The sequence below is a fragment of the Polistes dominula genome, unplaced genomic scaffold (assembly GCF_049000335.1).
Source record: "Polistes dominula isolate Pdom_NZ unplaced genomic scaffold, Pdom_raw_medaka contig_25, whole genome shotgun sequence".
Lineage (NCBI taxonomy): Eukaryota > Metazoa > Arthropoda > Insecta > Hymenoptera > Vespidae > Polistes > Polistes dominula.
Window position 1 is genome coordinate 2,503,542 of NW_028301094.1, and position 22,044 is coordinate 2,525,585.

Genomic DNA, 22,044 nt, shown 5'->3' on the forward strand with positions numbered 1-22,044 from the left:
GTTTCTTAGAATAAACACGTGAAACATGCGAAAAGTGGGGGGATGGTCGAACGGGCAAAGTTCATCCAACCAAGCTTTGGCAATGAATATTTTAAGAATCTTCATCCGTATTAAAATTATTCCAAGAAAAAAGGTAACAAAAACACGAAAGATATGCATTAACAAAATGATGATGATGATAATCATTTCTAAGGAAAATCCTTTTTTGTAAAAGGTTTCATCACGTGATGTAGGAAAATTAAAACGTGTCTGTTAACGGGACACGTTATATATTCATTTTCTTTCAAGTACACGTTACGAACTACCCCTATTTCTGAGACGTTCATAAAAAAAGGGGATGTTTTACGAGATTATACTTACTTTGATATTTATGAAAAAATATTCGTACAAGATGTAATAATTATTCTTTTAAATAAACAAAATCATTTCTTTCCCAACACTTTAAATGTGTCATACGAGTTCAAAGGATAACAAAAAAAAAAAATGATATATTTAATATTTTTCATTAATAATTAATTTATATGCACGCAAATATTTGTTTGTAAGAAAGATAATAATTTTCGAATGTGTAAAAACCAGTCTTCTTCTATTTATCTATGTACGTGTACCTGTAATACATAAAAACACGAAAGTACTTACTATGGTTTGCCTTGAAGCGACAGAGATGTGCTGAGTAATGCTCAGAGCTCGGGCTAACACGATGATCATTAATCTTCTTGCATGCAAGAAGATTAAAGGCTCACACGAAGCTTCTCCGATCTCGCGAATAAGATCGATACCGAAGTGCAAAGTTCATTATTACGAAGGGTACGTTCCACGAAGTCCTCGTTTAACGATTCTACTAGTTTTCATAAGAAAAATTATTCTTCAAACATTCTACCTTACGAATAATATTTTTCTTTCTTTATTACACGAACAATTTATATTAGGTCGTTCTGATAATTTTTTTTATTAATTTTTTCTTTTTCTTTTTCTTTTAACTTTAATAATAGGAAACATAAATAATTTATTTTTTTATTTTACTAATAAAGATAATTATTTTATTTTTATTTTATTTCAATAATTTTTTGTTTAATTTTTAAATTTAATAACATTTATAAATATATATTATATTAATATGTATTATTATATATATATATATATATATATATATATATATATATATATATATATATATATATATATTATATATTATATTTTATTAAATTATATTTTATTTTAAATTTAAATTATATTTTTTTAATTTAAATTATTTTATTTAAATTTTATTTAATTATTTTTTTATTTAAATCCAAAAAAAATAATTAGTTAATTCTAATTTTATTTAAATAATTTTATATATTTATATATTTCAAATTTAATTAAAATTATAAATATATATTATATTAATATGTATTTATATAATATTATATTTTAATAAAATATATTTTATTTTATTAAATTAATATATGTATTATATAAATATGTATCATAATTTTAATAATTTTTTTTTTAAATTTAAATTATTTTATATTTAAATTTTATTATAAATTATTATTTTTATATTTAAATAATAAAAATTATTTTCTTTTTATTATTAAATTAAATCATTTTACACTATTCGAATTTATTTCAGTAACATAAATAATAAATTATTTATCGGTATAACACATTATTTTTCGCATAATTAATGACATTAATCAAAGTCAACATAAATTGATATTAAAAAAAATAAAAAAAAGAAAAGAAAAGTGTAAGAATTATATTATTTATGATTTCTCTAACTGGAAACCAGGTGATAGTTCGAAATCCATCAAATTGACAGAGTTTCATAAATCAAGTGTCAAAAGATTTTTACCAATCTACCAAAAAAGAACTAGATATTGTTTTTTTTTTTTTTTTTCAATGGGTTTTAGTTTTGCGAGACTTTTACACAATGTGTTTCTTTTCTGTGACTTCCTACTCCTTTTCCCTCACCATTCCGCTTGTCTTTTTTTTTTTTTTTCGTTAAAGTGCACGAAACGTAACACCTAAGCGAGAAAAGTGTGTTCGTGTCTCGTCGATGAAGAGGAAATGAAAAGGGGTTAAAAAAGTCAGGAATCTCTGAGCGTATTGGTGGTGCCCGGGCTGTTAGTCGTCAACTATGTGTCACGTGCTGCGAACGCTATGAACGCTATTGCATTTCGAGATAAAGAAAAAGAGAGAAAGAGAAACAATGGGAGGAAAATCGATAGTTGTACGGTTTACGAACGAGTGACAATACGAACGTTACTGAAACGTTGTGTTCGCCATCATAGAAATATAAAGAAAAAAAAAGGACCAAATCACATTCTTCTTTCATTTCTTTTTTTTCTTTTTTTGTTTTTTTTTTTTTATCCACGAGATAATAATACTTTTTGACGTATTTAATAAATAAACAAATAAACACACGTTCTACGAGATTATTTTATTCGTAATTTTGTTTTGTAACAAAGGTAATACTCGTCAGATTTGATTATATTTAAAAGAAGTTTTAAAGAAGGATGGAGTGTACTTTTGAAAACAATTTGAACCGAAAAAAAATATTCCCATTTCTTTTCTCTCTCTCTCTCTCTCTCTCTCTCTTTTCTAGTACTGTGTTGACAATACTAAATAAAATTAATTAAAAATCTCAAAAGCTTCACTCGAACGACCCACTTTTGCCAAAGTCATTATTCGTTTGAAATTGAAAGGACACTGTTAGGACACGAGGCTTTAACATTTCGACGTTCTCGAAATAATTCACGTACCTTGCGATTCGTGATTTGAAAATTTTCTATTTTTCTTTTTAGTTTTTTACAAACAATGCAAATTCAAAGAGAATTGAAACAGAAATAGAAATGTTGTTTGTTTATATTCTATTAAACAAATATTAAACAAATATTATTATATTAATTATTTATAATAATATAATAATTATAAAATAGTATATATTTATTGTATTATATATTATATTATTATAATTATTATATATATATAATAATATATATTATGTTATAATAATACTCAAAGAGAGTTGAAACAGAGATAGAAATGTTGTTCATTTATATTATATTAAACAAATATTACTATATTAAATATTTATAATAATATAATAATTTTAATAATATATATTAATTGCATTATATATTATATTATTATAATAATTATATATAATAATATAATATAATATGTATTATATAATTATATTATAATAATACGATAAATATTATATTATATTATTATATTAAACAAATAAAAATCATTTCAAAAAATGTTTTAATATTTTAATCAATTTATTCTTCTTTCTTTCGTCCTAATTATGATTTAATCAATTTTCTATTCTTGATATAATTCGAAGATGGAAAATAGAATTTGTCTAACATAAGTTTGATGTAATAATCCTAGAAGACGTTAGTTGGTAAGTTAATTTCATAAGATTGAGTTGAGGGATAAACTCTGTTAATTTACAGCACGAAAAGCTTCCGTTTCTATATCTGCCTGTCTTAAAGTACTTACTCGAACAAGTAATTATAGTATTAGCTAAATTTCCATTAGGAATAGATAGATAAAAGAGAATATTATCATTCGCTTAGAGTGATATAACATACATATATATAATGATATGTAATATAATATTACATAATATAATTTAATATTTAGAACGAAAACTGTACAAAGTAAAATTACTTGCACCTGTCTGTATATATATATATATATATATATATATATATATATGTGTGTGTGTGTGTGTGTGTGTGTGTGTGTGTGTGTGTGTGTGTGTGTGTGTGTGTGTGTGTGTGTGTGTGTGTGTGTGTGTGTGTGTGTGTGTGTGTGTGTGTGTGTGTGTGTGTGTGTGTGTGTGTGTGTGTGTGTGTGTGTGTGTGTATCAATATATTACTCACAATAATTATAATCGACCAAAATAGGTAAAGTACCTACTCACGTGGTTTATGGTGCTTTAAACTTCATCATATAATATATTACCATGAAATAAGCTTCAAGCTTTTACCACATCAATTTCAATGAGAATAATCCATCATCGGTGATCTATTAAACAGGATGATTCAGTAGTTTAATAACAAACTGTGAAGAATGATATTTCACACTTGAAAGTAAAAAACCAATTTTATTCATCCATATATTGGATGTAATATTAATTAGGTTTACATTCGTAAAATATATTACTATGATCGTAATATTGATCGTTAAAAGTTACTAGGACCAGTATGAACTTTTTCTTTTTATTAGTTTGCAAACGAGTTCGTGCGAAAATGGCCAGCCAGTGATGGAAGTCAACGATTCGGGAAACAAACAGTGAATGAAAGAGAAAGAGAGAGAGAGAGAGAGAGAGAGAAAATTTAAAAAAGGTAGATAAATATATAGGTGGGGGAGAAAGAGAGAAAGAAAGAGAGAATGAATTTCACTATTGACGAAAATCAGAACGTTGAGAAGTGCCTCGAGCGCGACACGAAATTGCTCTCAACCGTGCGAGTCCTTCAAAAATGGGACAAGTGCTCAGTTCAAGCAACCATATATCTGAGTATCGCCTTCATTATACGCTTGCATTTTAAAGGGTTCATATAAAACTATCCCTCTTAACTTTTCCAAACTATTTTTTACTACTCTATTTATTTCCATTTTGTATGAATTTTGATTTTTATTTATTTAACGTCATTTTTTTGATAAATGGCAACATTAGAAGGAATAAAGAAACTTTTTAATTTTATTTAAATTAAAAATACTCTTGGTTTTTTACAGATTTATTCTAATTCCTTTACAGTTATATCTTTTTGATCTGTGATTAATTTTTTTAATATTTTGTTAATAAAAGAAAGGACACCAAAAAATATAATAAAATTAAACTTTAATTACTTTGCGATTAACTCGAGTAATATTTATTTTTCTAGGGAGGTTTTTTTTTAATTTTGTTACAAACGTTGGTATTTGTAAAAAAGAAAAGGAAAAGAAGAATTTTCTTTGTGATGCTTTTACATATAATTTTTTTCATAAAGTTTTATCCTGATTGCTTAATTACAAAAAAAAAAAAAAAATAGTAAGGTTCTTGGTGAAATTGTAAAATTTTTCAACTAGATACTCTCTCTCTCTCTCTCTCTCTCGGAGTTTATCTATCTCTATTTCACTCTTCCTCTCTCTCTTTTTTTTCACTCGCGTGGCCATTAACATTAATTTACTCTCGGAAGCAAAGCGGCGAGAGGTAACGTAAAGCAGTGCTCATGAGGCAATTTGATTTTCACGTGTATATTACACACACAATATATATATATATATATATATATATAAATTTATCCACGTCAATATTCATGCACATTGTAACCGTAAATTTTCCGTACACTCTCGTAAATTACGAAGCCGACAAAGTTGAACCACGCTATATATATCAGAGGTGTTACAAACGTATATACATATGATATATATATAAATTATTTGGTCAAAAGGAAGTTTTAGAGTATGTACATAAATTTTCCTATCGCATAAATGGGGGGGGGAGGGGCGGCGGCGGCGAGATAAAAGCGATCATACAAATACCAGGTAGTAGTATTCGTTTTGTACGATTTTAACGTTTATGAGCTAAAATTATCCTTAAGCAATTATTTTATCAAAGTATTAGACAAAAACATTAGAAATAAAATTATTTATAGACAAATTTATTAGATTATTTTCTAATTATAAATATTAATTGACTATTAATGTATTAATAAAAATATTTCTAGACAGATTTAATAAATTATTCGTGAGTATATTTTATACAGGATATTTCCATCTTATTATTTTTGAATACTTTTCCTTATTTAAAATTAATATTTGAAAAACAACAAAAAATTCTAAAAGAAAATTATTATTTTACTTTGTAAATTTTTATAAACTTATTTTTTTCAGTAGATGCACCGATGCAATTGCATTTTATTCTTTAACGCAACTACAATACTTAATTATTTTATTTTACAATGCTTAATATTTTTTTGCTACATTTTTGCTAATTATTTTATTTTAATATTTTCTTTTTACAATACTTAATTACATACTTTTTACAATACTTAATTATTTAACCAATCGTTGCCTTTCTATAGTTCTGCGTATAAAATTAACTAATTGTAAATCAAGATCATCCAAATGTTGAAATACTTTACAAGATAAATTTAAATTAATTAATTAATTAATAAATTACGAGAGATAAATGTCAATTTTATGTCAACAAAATCAATATTTTTATTATAATATAAAATAGATTTAATAAAAAAGAAAAAAATCTTTATAATCATATTCAATATTATTCGTTCTCAGAGAAAAAGAGAGCCAGCAAAGGGAGGTTGGTGATGGTGTTGAGTGTAATTGAAATAAAAGATAAAATAAAAGTAAAAAAAAAAAAAACCAAAAAGTTTTGAAACAATTTTCAATCGAGTTTGGTGAAACTAATCCAATTTTCCGTATTCCGATATCAAAATGTTCTCGTGCAAATCGAGCGAAAGATCGCTACCAGCTCGATTTCTCGCTCTCGAAAAGAAAATTGTGAGAAACCGAGAGAAAGAGGAAGGGAGGAAGGGCAGACTGTGCTGGCTGCTACCTCGGGAAAGTTTTCTCATTACAGGATTTATACCTGTTGCTAATGCAAGATCGAGACGATAATGAGTGAACCGCACAAAACTTTCATGAAATGTCTGGGAAGATTGAAACCTGCTCAAAATTTCTATTTTTCTATCGTACGTTATCGATCATTAAACAAAATATTTTTTATATAATATAAATAAACATATACATCAATATAAATTGTTTTATACTTATAACAATAAACAATAAACAACAAAAATTATTTCATACGTCATACGTTTCTTTCAGATTTAAAAATGACATAACCTAACTTTGCCTTTTATATTTTTTCCTGTATTATATTATATTATGTATTCCATTGTAATTATGGTATTATTGTGTGTGTTGTTATTTATATATTATATATTATATATTTATTATATTTATAGGTTATCTTTAATTTAATATAGGTATTTAGGTACTGTAAATTTTCAATAGATGGCGTTATATTACAATTCAATTATTTCACGTTTTTTTCAGGTTTACATACAACATAACTAACCCTACTTAAATATTTTTAATACGATTCGATTAATTTCATTCGTACAAAATGAAATCCAAGATATCACAGTGCTTTTTTTATTGCATCGTTTATCATTTAATAAAAAAAAAAGAAAGAATAATAAAATCGCGTATAACCACTCGAAGATTCATCGAAGTTAAAAAGAACGAAGGATCTTTTACCCTCTTCTCGACGAATACGGCTGAGCACACTCAGACATTTATTAAATATTTAATCCTTCTTTGTCGGAGAGGAGAGATTCTAACGAAGCGAAAGGGGGGTTGGGTGATGGGAGGGTGGAACTCGGTTAAATGAGGTGAGGACGAATTGGAAATCCATGGAACACGCGTAAAGTTTCTTAAAAAAAAAAAAAATAAAGGAACCTCTCTACCTCGTATTTCTTACTCTCTCACTCACTATTTTATTTTTTTTTTGCCCCCATTTGCCAAGGACTAGCCGCATTGGCGTAGAATCAAGACGTGACTTCGAGGATAAGAAACACTCGATAAGAATAATAATTCGACGATCTATTCGTCTTGCACATTAATAGTATATATACATATATATATATACTTGCTACGATCTTTGAGAATTAAATAAAAGAAAGAAAGAGAGAGAGAGAGAAACAAGAAGGTAAAAGTGAAAAAAAAAAGAACATACTCGAGTAAGAATAAGTCGTGTCGTTAAGAAAAGATTTTCTTTTTTTTTTTCTTTTTTATTTTCCCCTATAAAAAAGGAAGAACTAAGAAAGTATATTACGACACCAAGATTCGTCTTCGACACGTCCTTGCCATGTCCTGGCTATGTTCGTTCCGGTTCGTCCGCGTATTGATCGACCAGGTGTGTGCATACAGTTTGCTGCAGGATTTCTCCCTTTCGTAGAATCCTTTCACCTTGCCATTGCTTCCCATCCACCCACACATCAACTAACCAACGAACACGTTTTATCTCACTGATTCACGCTTATGGCAATTTCTATCTTCTTATTTCTTTCTTTCTATCTCTCTTTCTTACATACACGGACTTACACAAGCAAAGTTGATCCAATTTTGCGCAGCTGCCTCACTTTTTCATAACCAATATGTATCCTCCTATCCCTTGCGGCGTTTCTTCCTGCAATTACGCAAGACGCCCTTTTACTACTCCACACCTGACTGCACCAAACTGTATATCAATACCTCCTAACTACTCGTTGTTAAACAATTTTAACAAGCATCTAAGTGATAACAATATATAAAATATTTTAATAATCTTATTACTTTTTTAACTTTTGAATTGAAAACTTTATTAGAATATAGTTTAAGGATTCTACCGATACCCATTAGTGCCACCCATGAACTGTTTATTGGATATAATTACTCCCAAAATGTAGGGATTACAATAAAACCTAGATAACCTCTAAATAATAAATATATAATATATAAATAACAACACACACAAAATAATACCACAATTACAATAGAATACATACAAATAATCATACACGAAAAAATAGAAAAAGTAAGGTTATGTCGTATGTAAATTGAAATAATTGAATTGTAATACAGTGCCATCTATTAAAAACTTACAGTACCTAAGGAGCTAGATAACCGCTAAATAATAAATATAAAATATATAAATAACAACACATAAAATAATACCACAATTACAATGGAATACATGAAATAATAATACAGGAAAAAATATAAAAAGCAAGATTAGTTATGTCATATGTAAATCTGAAAAAAACGTGAAATAATTGAATGATAATACAGCGCTATCTATTGGAAACTTACAGTACATACAGACCTACATAACCTTTAAATAAATCCTTAAATTAGTAATAAAAAATAACAAATAATCGCGATAACAACTATCCTATATTCCAAATTGAAAATAAATATTGAAAATAAATATAAAACATACAAAATAAATAATAATTTCATCAATTCAGTAATGTCGAAGTTCATTGGAAACTAACAATATGACACTGAACTTATATATAGAAAGATAATATTAAAAAAGAAAAAATTATACGAGTTAAATGAAATTTTTGATAAGGATTTTCAATAAACGTCAGTTTATCGAATACACAATCTTAAAATGGATGAAAGAAAAACGTTCGAAAGGTAAAAATAAAACGGAAAGAACTTGAAAAGTTTTCTTCCTTTCCATCAGATTTTTCATTACTCTCGAAACCAGATGATTCCTCTCTCTCTCTCTCTCTCTCTGTCTTTTTCTCTCTTTCTTTCTTCTGATTGTTCCTCAACCCCCCGTTGGTTTTAATTCTCCTTTTTCTTTTCCTAGACCGCTGATTTTGTTTGCGTCGAAGCTCCCTTTACGAAGTTAATTGCACCCGTAGTCTATTCCGAGCACGCGTCCCTTAATCGAATTAACCCATAATTAGTTTACATAAAATTACGTTGTACGTCCAGGCCTTACCCCTCACACCCACCCTCTGTCTCTCTCTTTCTCTCATTGAATATATATGCATGTATGTATATATATATATCATCTTTCATCCCTTTCAACTTGATGGTCTTCCAACAAGGCTTACACTAACCCAACAGATTCTAGTCTCTTCCCTAATGCGTTAGCATGATTGTACGCTATGGCATACCTGTGTGTTACGTGCACTATTACACTACGAATAGGACGACTACAACATGCCAGTGAAGGGATAGCTCGCAATTTCATCAACTATGATTTAACCGGGACGTTAAAGCTTACTTTGACGTTAAACGAGCTTATAGTGGTAGTAGGATCATAAGAACCGTGAATTCGATATTTCTTGTTGTTCATCCCTATACAAAAATTATATACATATATTTATTAAATTTTTAGGAAAATAATGTCTTATAAATTTAGTCGTAGACAAGTTACAAAATTTATTTATCTTTGTAATAAATAATTCGTAAAAATTTAACATAGGAATGTATAAGAATCGTTTATTTAAATAAATTGCAAAATATTATTCACTTTTACTTTCTTTTATTTTTATTTACTAGCACATCGTTTATTTCAAATAATATTATTAAAATAAATTGAAAAAAATATATATATATATTTAATTAAAAATTATATATATATATATATATATATATTTAATATAAAATATTTATTATATATATTTAATATATTTTCAATATAATTTTAATATTAACAATATAAACTAATATTAATTATATAATTAAATTATAATAATAATTATAATATATAATTAAATATAAATTAATATTTAATATAATACATTTAATATATATATATATATATATATATATATATATATATATATATATATATATATATATATATATATATTTAATAATGATTATTTCGCGAAAATTAAATTCGATTTAACTGGGATTACGAAAAATTGAAATCTAATGGAATTTAAAAAAAAAAAGACCTTATTTTCAATCTTAGAATAGGAAAGAATTATTATAAATAAATATATAAATAAATATATAAATAATTATAAATACAAAAAATAGAATTCATTAATTTAAAGAGCATCTTTGTTCTAAAATGAAACAATAAAATTTAATAAATAATTCATTAAACACGATGAAATGATGTTATACATAAAATTCTTTAATGTACGTCTAATTGATCGATCATACAAAGGAAAAAAAATACAATAATATATTATAATAAGACCACCATATATATAATTGGACCTAAAATTATCGGTTAAAATTCCTACCACCACACCAGTGTGGATAGCAATTAATTTAGAATTAATTTCGTCGTTTATTATTTCGTGCAAATGGATCGAAACCGTCGGTAGTAGGATGCTGCTGGTGGTTGGTTTAATACGCGAAACGGAAGTTTTCGATATCGGTTTCCGGCTCGGTGAAAACCCGTTTTGGGGTGTCAATGCGTTTTCACCGATGCACGTACTACTACTACTATCCAGGACGCATGCTGATAACACCGGAACAAAGGTCATTGTCGTGACCCATCGAACGGGTCAAAGAGTTTGGGTTCTCTCCCTCTCTCTCTCTCTCTCTCTCTCTCTCTCTCTCACTAACCCACCCCCTACCCCTCACTCTCTCGCTGAGCTTAACTCAATCCCAGACTTCATCTCTTCCCGTTCTATCAGTAGCAGTAGAAGCGTGATGCGCACATTTGATATTCATGAACTCGAACATCCTCACCGATGCAGGCATATTTCGCAGACAATTTCTGCAAGGTGAGATATATCTGTGAAATATGCATCGACTTATCATTGTCGGTAAAATAACTTTTACCTGTACTACTATTCCTTTACCTATACATTCCTCTCTATCTGTCTATCTATCTTTTTCTTTTTTTTTCTTTCTTTTTTACTCCCATTCCAACACTTTCTCACTCTCTCTCTCTCTCTTTCCTTTACCTTTATTTGTGAGTGTTTTTTTATTTTTTTATTTTTGTTCTTTTTACCTCATCCTATTTCAAGTCTCACGCACTGTCGATACTTTTACGAGGGGGAAAAATAAAAAAAGAGTTTCATGGGTTGAACGTGCGTAAAATTCTCTTGAAAATGCCATTTCTCCACAGCTACTATACAAATGTTTTATACTATTTCCGTTTTACGAAAATATTGATTTTATTGATTACAACACTGTTCATTCCTACTTCTTCTTTCTCTTTTTTTTTTTTTTTAATCGTTTTTTATCGTCCAAATTTTCAAATTTCATACATCAAATGCAAGTATGAATTAAAGTGAATTTGTAAATTACTTGGCTAAAGTATGTAATTCTAATTTATTTCATATTAAATCGTCCCAAAAATTACTTCATCTTTTCTTGGTGATAAGTTAGACAATATTGCATGCATAAATATTTTTTTATGTTATTTTACTAAATAATATTATCGATTGTAATGTATATTATTTTTTCATTACTGTATATTATTCAACATAAAAAATATTGTGCGTGTAAAATTATTAAAATTATTTAATTATTTGAAAATAAAATTATTTACTTATTTAATAATTAAATTATTTAAAAATTTAATTATATAAAAATTTAATTATTTAAAAATATAATTATTTAAAAATTTAATTATTTAAACATTAAACTATATAAAAATGTAATTATTTAAAAAAAATTATGTAGAAAAAATAAAAGAAGAAACTTTTGGGTCAACCTTAATACTTCAACACATTGATATAAATTGTCTCAACTATTATTAAATTATTAATTTCATAAATTAATAATTAATTATTAAATTTACACACACATAATATAATAAATGAAAAATACTAATTTTATAAATTTAATTAAATAAATTAATAAGATTTTAATCAACAACATAATATCGATCTCTTTAGTTACATAGATATATATATAACGGTAAAGTTGAATAAATGGAAATGGGGAAAGGTGAGAGGGAAACGATCGAGCGAGCGGTCATCGCGGTAAAAAGGCGGACCTTTTCCCGTTCCTTTCTTTTGTCTTGCAAGAGGAGAGAAGACTGCATTTGCTCCGGGATGGCTCTCGGAATACAAAGGTCATTGTCGTGACCCGTCGTGCGTGCAAGAGAATGAGAATAAAAAGAGAAGAGACACACGGTACTGAAATAGGAACTTCAGAAGAAGAGAGAAGGAAAGAGAGAGAGAGAAAATGAGTATTAGTATGAGTACGAGTATAAATATGAGTGCAAGTATACGAGTATACATATATATGTATGAATGTGAAAAGAGAAAGAAGGAAAGAGATAGGAAGAATGAGATTGTGTAAGATAGAAAGAATGAATATGAGAGGAAAAAAGGACAATGTGTGTATTAAAGAAAGAAAGAGAGAGAAAACGGAAGCACGAGAGGAATGAGGGAGGTCAGGGGGTTGCTTCAAAGCGAGCACCCCTTCGACACGGTAGGCGGCCTTCTCGTATTCATGAACTTGAACATGTACCTACTAGCATTCTCTAACTCTTTCTCTCTCTATCCTTCTCTTTTTTATTTTTTTTTTATCATTTTCTATTACACAAACACACACACATACATACATACACATATGCAAGAACGCACGCACATGCATATATATTATGTCTATCAGAAAGTTCTGTCCATTTTTAGAATAAAATTAAAATCATAAATTTTCATATCTGTTGAATTGAATAATATAATAATTATTATCATTATTTATAACTTCTTATTATAGTGTGATGACAATTTATATAATTATTATATTTTTTAAAAAATGTTTTGTACCTAGAATTGAAAAATTGAATCGGTGCTTGTCAGAACTGACAGAACTTTACGGTAGACCAATACACATCTTCAATCTTACAAACAAACGAACAATTTCAGATGAATTAAACAAAGATGAGAATTGTTTACAAGAAAATATATTTAGAAAGAAAGAGAGAGAATATTATGAAAAACTTGGGATCGATTTTATTTTTTTTTATTTTTTTATCTCTCTCTCTCTCTCTCTCTCTCTCTCTCTCTCTTTCTATTTTTTATTCTCTTGTATGAGCGTTCAACGAATTATCCACGCGGAAAATGGAGAACAATTTATACGTGTATGTGTGTATGTATGTGTGTATGTGTAAAAGAGGAAGAAAAGGACAGATAGAATGTGTGTGTTTGTGAGTAACTGTGTGTATGTGTGTGTATAAAAGAGGGAGAAAAGGGGAAAGATAGTATGTATACGTGTGTGTATACGTCTGTGTGCGAATCTCGCTATGTCTATTGGCTCTCTCATTTTGTACGACGCTTCAAGCGTTAATTAACGAGAACGCAAGAGGATCGAAGTCGATTATCATCATCCCACGATCGAATTCAATTTCCCGGGGCGCGATGAACGAGCATAAAATCTGCCCGCTGGTGAAATCCTTCCCATTCGTTGCTAGAAATTCTCTATCTCTTTCTATCTCTCTCTCTCTCTCTCTCTTTTTTTTTATTTTTAATTCGTACGAACGAATTTGGAAAAGGAAAAAAAATAAAAACGGGGGAGAGAGAGAGAGAGACTTGCTTCGTGACGTCAATGTCGACATTAGTTTGTTAATTATAGGTATTTATGAATAAAAATATGATTCGTTAGATTAAAATGGAAAATTTTGTTCTTTTATTTTTTAAATAATATTATGGTTTAATGTGAAACTTGTTAATTTTATCAAAATTACGGATTTTTTTGTTATTTCCTTTTTTTGGGGGGGGGGGGGGGGATTTTTATTTAACACATTCGAAACCAAGATTTTATTCGAACACAGTTTCCAGGAGCTATTTCTTTTTTTTTTTTTTTTTTATTATCTTGTCAATTTTACATTGCTAAATTTTATTTTATTTTAATCTATACTTTAAAGATACTATTTATACTAAAAAAAAATGTCTTATCTGGACAAATATTTTACTCAAAATAATTGATAATAGTTCAGTACAATTACACACACAATTTGCAAGTGGTTTCGAATGAGTTACAGGAAAACAATAACTTTTTTTTTGCATTTCTATTAACTCGAATTTCAATATAAAAAATTATTAACGTTTAAAGTTAGTTTTGACGTGTTCGATAAAATTTTGTTTGATGTATTTTTCTTTTTGTTTCTTTTTTAAAAAATAATATAGTATATACTTTCGTTTTTATTTATAATAATTAAAAAATACAAAAGTTCAACATCTGAACTATTATTATTATTTAATTATTTATATTATATAATCGTTCACTTTTAGATGTTCATTTGAAAAAATTGTTATTGAATTTTTAACAATATTTATTAGAATGAAAACATTGTTAAAATTTGAAGAAAGTGAAAACGAAAGAAGAAGAAGCATTTGAAGAAGATGAAGATGACAAGAAATAAAATGAGAGAGAGAGAGAGAGAGAGAGTAAAATACAAACACATATACCGATCAATAAAATTCTTTGTTCGATGATCGATTAGAGAGAGAAAGAGAGAGGAACAAAGGAATTAAATATACACGAGCATTCTGAAATTCACTTTCCATATCAGAGTCCTGTCCGTGTGAAAAGGGATCAGCATGAAAAATTAACAATCCGTACGTAAGTGCAAACTGCCATCGTGTCAAGAATAAGATTGATCCTAGCATAGAGGATACGAAGAGGGGGAGAAGGAGGAGAAACATCCATTGAGTCCTGTCAGTTGAAGATACGAGACGTTGAATTTTTTAAAAGGAAATCGAAGTTAAACGTAAAACCCTGCACCGAAAATAACGCTCTTTTTTGCTCTTCGTTGATGTTATTTCTAAAAAATGACGAAATATTTTTGAATACTGCTGTATATTATATATTTATAAAGTATTATTTATTTATAATAATATATGCATTTTTAATATAGCATATTATATTTGTATTATTATTATTATTATTATTAGTTGGCATTAAAATCTAGAAAGTTCATTGCCGCAAATATTGGGTTGCAACTAAGTCATTGCTGATTTTTAATAGCCACCTATCGACAAAATCCGCAATTATTTACTTGCCAACCTAATACAATACAGCATATTTAATTATAATAATATAAGCATCAATTATATTATTTATAAAACATTTAAAAAAATATTAGCAACAAATTACGTGAGATATCATAATTTGATTTGTTTTACGATAAAGTTTTCACTATAGAAATATTTAAATAAACCTAACCTAAAAATTATTACGACAATAAGCTTATCTTATTTCTGAACATTTTTCTAAACCATATAGCAAAATAAAAATAATTATTTCTATTTCAAATTCGATACATTTTCAACTAATTCACAAATTTTTAATAACATTTGATACCAAATATCAAAGAATCGAACAAAACTTGTTGATCTTGATTGAACAACTGACGTAAATCATTCCATTATCGTTTTAAAAAATTATCTGTATTTTTTTTTGCAATAAAAAAAAATCTACGATATTGACACCAGCAAAAAGTCCATTAGTCAATTAGAATTTTGTTTTCTAATTCTTCACAATTATGTTTAACATTAATTAACATCATTCATTATCAAAAGCACTTAAAAAAAAACGTATGTTAATTAGAAGATAACTTTAGTAAATCTTATTTTCATTCTTTCTTTCATCATTTTCTTCATCTTTTTTCCTTCTTACATCCGCGTTAATTCATTCGAGGAAGCAAGAAGGTGTAATTTTCCTTAATTAATCGTTTCGGCTCGACGTGTCTCAAGGCCGAGGGTTAGTAGCAACGACGTTGAAGTACTTACGACAAAGGGACGCATCATAATCTCTGACTTAAAGCAAGCTCGTGTTCGAGATCTCTCAGAGAGCTTGCGTACCTCTCCCCGTTTGTCCCTTTTTCCCTTTCTACCCCTTTTTCCCTCGTTTTCCGTCCTTCCGTCGAGATTAAAAGTCTCGACTGGACATTTCTCTTTTTCTTTCTTTCCCTTTCTCACACACATACACACATATAGACATACCCACTGGGGTTTTTTTCTTCTTTTTTTTTTTTTTTTTTTTTTAGAAGCTTTACTATTAGATTGGGGTTAAAAGTGAAAGAGAAAATATAAAGAAGAAAAAAAAAAGAAAAAAACAGAAATGAAAGAACCAAGAGAGGGTCAGGGTTAATCCGTTAAACGTAATTACAGCATATTCTTCTTCGTAATAGCTTTTAAAAGAAATAAAAGAAAAGTATTTGATATAAACGGAGTGACGGAAATATAGCCACCCTAAAACATTGATAAATTTTTTCGAAGATTTATCACAAAAAAGCTCTCCTAACTGTACATCATTTTTTTTTTGTTTTTTCTTTTCTCATCTGTCCCCTCTTTTTCTATATATATTTCTTTTTATTTTTTTTTTTTTTTTTTTTTTAAGCTTTCTTCCTTTACCTTCATCGTTATTCCTGAACGAGTTCGCGTTGTCTGGAAACTTCAGTGAAAAAAGAAAAAAAAATGTTCCTTCTATTATACATCGTACATTTTTAAACAGCAAAGTCTTCGTGTCTTTTTCCTTTTTCACCTTTTTTCCTATCGGAACTTTAATTATCGATACTTCAAAAATTTACAAGGGTACAGATCTGAAATTTAACTTTGGTTAACTTAATTGCCAAGACTAAATGCACTCTGACGAATTAGCTAAACACAAAAACAGTTTCTATTTATTGTTAGTAAATTATTATTATTATTAACCCTATAACTACTACAGGTCACTATAGTGGCCCTTTATAAGATACCACTGAGGTACTATGGGCCACTATAGTGGCTTTCTATAAAATACCGCGTATTTTACATATGACGAACATATGAAGTTACAGCACATCAAATATCCTATTATTGACCGAATAAAAGCATGGTTGGTAAATGATAATTAATTATTTAAACAAATTGAAAAGGTTACTTTCAAAATACAGTATAAATGTGACCGTAATTAAGAAAGTAAGAAATTATCAAAGTCATATGGACAGGGGGTTTTAGATTTTGAAAAAAGGAAGTAGGATTTTGTACTTGAGAACAATCGAAGGGAAGTAAGGGGAGTAAGTAAATGGCGTAGGAGGAAAGGGAAAGCTTTTTCCTGTTCGAATGTGTTGAACAGAAGGTAGGAAACGGGCCAGCCGTTAAGAACGAGAAGAGGAGTACTTCCTTTTCCAAGCACGATATTTCAGATTCTACCGGAAATTGCAACTTCGGACTGTGAAGCGGCGATTATATACGCTCTCTCTCTGTTTGTATAGTACGTTTTGACGATTAAACAACGACAATGGGGAATACAGATGAAAAAAAAGAATGAAATGAAAATGTGTTACATATCTCGAAAGGAAACATTTCTATCTATGTAGTATAATAGTACATTTTGTTTAAAATATATTTTTTTCATTATTAACAATAACAATTTTCAAACAAGAGACAAAATTTAAAAAAATAATACATCTGTTAAAAAATAATAATTTGATTAATTAATTTTTGTGAAAATAATTGATAATTTATATTTGATTTAAATTTAAATATTAAACTTATTTAAAATTTAAAATATTTAATTATTTAAATAAAAATTAAATTATACTATATTATATTTAATATATTATATTTATTAAATTACATTTTATAAATATAATATATGTATAATGTATAATTAATATTATAAAACTATATATATAAAATTAAAATAATTAAATAATTAAATATTAAAAAATTAAAATATTATTATTCGATACACAGGAACAAACAAACAAATATAAATGAATTTAATAAAACATAAAAATTTTAAATAATATATTATAAAATAAAATGAAATATATATATTTTTTTGATAAATAATCATTCGAACGTTGTAGATTTGAATAAAACGATCTATCATTTGAGTATAAAAATTGATTAAATATCATTTTTAAAATGTTTTATTATAAAAGATAAAATATATCTAAGAATTTTCGTTGAACAACGATAAATGTTTTTATACCGTGGGAACATGGTAAGGAAGAAGACGTGTGTGAATCGACCTCAACGATTTATGGTTGGGACGTGCTATAAGAACGGCGACAATGAAGGATCAAGGAAAGATCGCTTGCTTGCGTCCCTTAAAGGACGAAGGTGTGTCGTCCTGTCGCAAGAGAACGCTAATTTTCTTGTCGCTGTCCTGTCGTCGTTCTTTTCTTATTCTTCTATTCATGATGTTGAATTAATCGAAAAATCGAATAATACTACTTCCTCTTCCTGCCAAGAGATATAATCGAGTAATAAAAAAATTCTATTAAAGTTTCAAATATCGAGCAATCGTTACGATAAATATTTATGATTAATTATTTCAAGATATTTCATTAACATCACATTGTCTAACGATACAATGTAATTTAATAAATATTAGGATATTTAATTAATAATAGTGACAATTATTTAACCAAAATTACATTATTTCATTCTATATATGTATATATTAATATTTATCATACAAAAATGTTGATCATTGTTTAAACAATTAATACATAATTCGTGCACAATTAAATATCAAATTTTGTGAGAAGTTCGTAGGGTATTTCTGAAAAGTTCGTAGGATATTTATTATGTTATTATATTATTATATTAATATGTAAATATATATTTAATATAATAATATATTATAATAAATATATATAAATTAAATATATATTAAATTATATTAACATAAGTAATATAAATTGAACAAAGTTAACCTCAGTGTTTAATTTAGATATTTAATAATATATTATTATATTAAATATATATTAAACACACATATTATGTTAAATATAATAAATAATATATTATTCTATTAAATATATAAATTAAACATTTATTAAATTATATTAACATAAATAATTAAATTGTACAAAGTTAACCTCAATGTTTAATTTAGATACGTGAAAATTATGGAAATTTTTTTATTATTAATATATATTAATTTATATTATTAATATTGAAATTATGAAAGAAGGAAAATAACATTCTAGTTAAATAAAAATAACTAAGGAAACTCGTAATATATCTAATTGTAAAAAAAAAAACCATAGGAACAGAAAGTTCGTGTTTTAAGATGGCGTGGTAGCCATCGAGATAAGAAATCCGCTAAATACCAACACGTACATTGTTTCTATTTGTTGAGGAATGCATAAACGTCAACGAGCAAATTGACTTACCAACTAAACATATAGCTTTTTGTTTCTTCTAATGCGCCAAGACTAGTTTAGTATGAAATGTGGAGAATTTAAGGTTAGGAAAAGGTTGTTAGGAAAGAAAATAGATACAACTTTAACATTTGTCGTATAACGTCGAGATAACTAACTCGAACTTTTGGAACGTTTTATTTTTTCCACTTCCATCATCCCCCTAACCCCTTCTTCTTCATTCTATTTGCTTTTATTTTACGAACGCTTCAGATCGTATTTAGTTTATAGCTCGTAAAAACTTACGATCCCACCATTTCTACCTAAACCGAGTCAAACGATCGTTCGTAATCGCTATTATCTTTTCTTCAAAAAAAAAAAAGAAAAAGTTCTAAATTTTTATTGCAAATTATTTTCTATTTCGATAAATTAAAATTATTTGTATTAAAAACATATATATTGTTAACGTTATTTTATTATAATAATTTTGTCAAATATATATTTGAAGCAAAAAGTGAAACAAATAAATATAAATAATTGTATTTTATATTTATTGTAATATATTATTTATTTTTAAATAATAAATAATATATATTATTATATTATATATGTATTATTATATATTATTTATATTACGAATAAATTATTAAAATATATTATAATATAATTATATGATAAATAAATAATATCTGATAATATAAAATTGTTAGCTGCAATATCTCGTAAAACGTAATCCATAAAAACAAAAGTAACTAAAAAAAATATCATGTGGGCAGATCACACGTGTTAGAAATGAAACCTTCGAAAAACTAAGTTTCGAGAGAAAGAGACGACTGCAGAATATCAGGAGTAGGATAATTGTTCGGTTTATTTGTTATAATATTATTATTATATTATTGTTATCACATTCAAAAATAATTATACGTTTTATAAAAACATATATAAATAGATCACATATTACACAGTAAGCAAGTTCTCAATTCAAAGAAATGACACGAGTTGCTTCTGGTAACTTTAAAATGCATGGAAACAAACCACCTCTGCTAGACTAGTAAAAACCTCACCACTTATCGGAAAATCTTATAATCAATTTTTTTTTTTTTGTAAAATTTTGCAGACAATACAATTATTTTTATCTATATAATTCATAATCATTAATAAGAATAATATCTACGAAATAAATAATTTAATAATAATTTTTAAATAAAATAGAAACATTTTTAAATAGAAAAGAAATGACACGTTTGGTAAAAAAAAAAAAACATACCACGCTCCTTCCTTGTTTATGTTGACCGTTGATTCGTTTGGATCTTATACTTTTGTCGCATACCTACGTGCTTATCTCTGTTTATTCTTTTACCCTTCTATCGCTCCTACTTTCAAACATTTCGAGTATCGAAAGAATATGCGTGTACGCTTTGTAGTATGCAGTCGCACACAAACACACACATATACAACCAGGAGCGATAACTACGAAGCATAGCATAAAGAGGAGACCAAGAATAGGAAAAACTGTATAGCTATATTCCGTCTCATTCTCTCGCAGTCTAAATCCTATGTTTGTCTCTTTTTCTCTCATTATTTAGTATGGCAGCCGTTTCATAGCTTCGTTACATAGCTCCGTTTCCGTTTATTTACTTTTTAGATCACTCCCATTCTAAAGAAGTTTTCACTTCAAAAAAAAAAAAGAAATTAATTGAAACAAAATATAACATAATCATACTCATAATATTTTCAGAAGCGATATGGAGAACGGATCTAGATTGGATGGTTATTCACCGAGATCGTCTGGTGGTGCTTAGTTTCATGAATCCAGCTGGTAACTTGAGCACCTTGACCGGTATTATAACCCCGCAGCCCTTTGTAACCGTTACGCCTGAAGAGGAAACAGAGGAGGATCCTTGTGGAGTTGTAACCACGACGACGGTTTTGTCTCGTGTCAACGAAACCATTGAAACACGAACGGAAGAAAGTTCTACTAAATTTTCCACGATACATCAAGCTTTTCTGAATAATTCAAATGTTTCACGAACTATCGTAGCAGATTCTACAACTATTTTAACCAATAGTAGTATCACCACAACGAGTAAAACAACTTCTGGAATACCAGAAACAACTAGCAGTACCAGTTCAACAACACCATCACCACCACCAACTACGAGTTCGACTAATTCGCCAAATAAATTTTCGGCAATTCTTAAAAGATCAACCGTTAAACCAATTTTAAAAACCAATAACAATTCTAAAAACAGATCTAAGGTTAAGAATTTAACGAAAACATCGACAACAGTTAAACCATTGAAAACTAATCAGACTACACCTGTTGGAAATATGACTGCACAAAGTATGTCATTGGTTATGAACAGTCTTTCTGATCTGGATCATCCAGAAAATTTGAACCTTGAGTTACAACCAAGTAAGTTTTCAAAAATCAAATTCATTTCAATTTTATTTCTATTTTGTTCTAA

At 27.5% G+C, this 22,044-nt stretch overlaps 1 protein-coding gene across 7 annotated transcripts in view; it reads left to right on the forward strand.

Annotated features, from left to right (window-relative positions):
- The window catches only part of tinc (transmembrane protein tincar), a 193,659-nt gene that overhangs the window by 157,989 nt on the left and 13,626 nt on the right, over window positions 1–22,044 (forward strand). For all 7 annotated transcript variants that reach the window (XM_089176408.1, XM_089176413.1, XM_089176412.1 and 4 more), the window contains one exon: window positions 21,315–21,992. In XM_089176408.1, coding sequence (XP_089032534.1) covers window positions 21,315–21,992 — 678 coding nt within the window. The remainder of the gene's footprint in view (window positions 1–21,314; window positions 21,993–22,044) is intronic.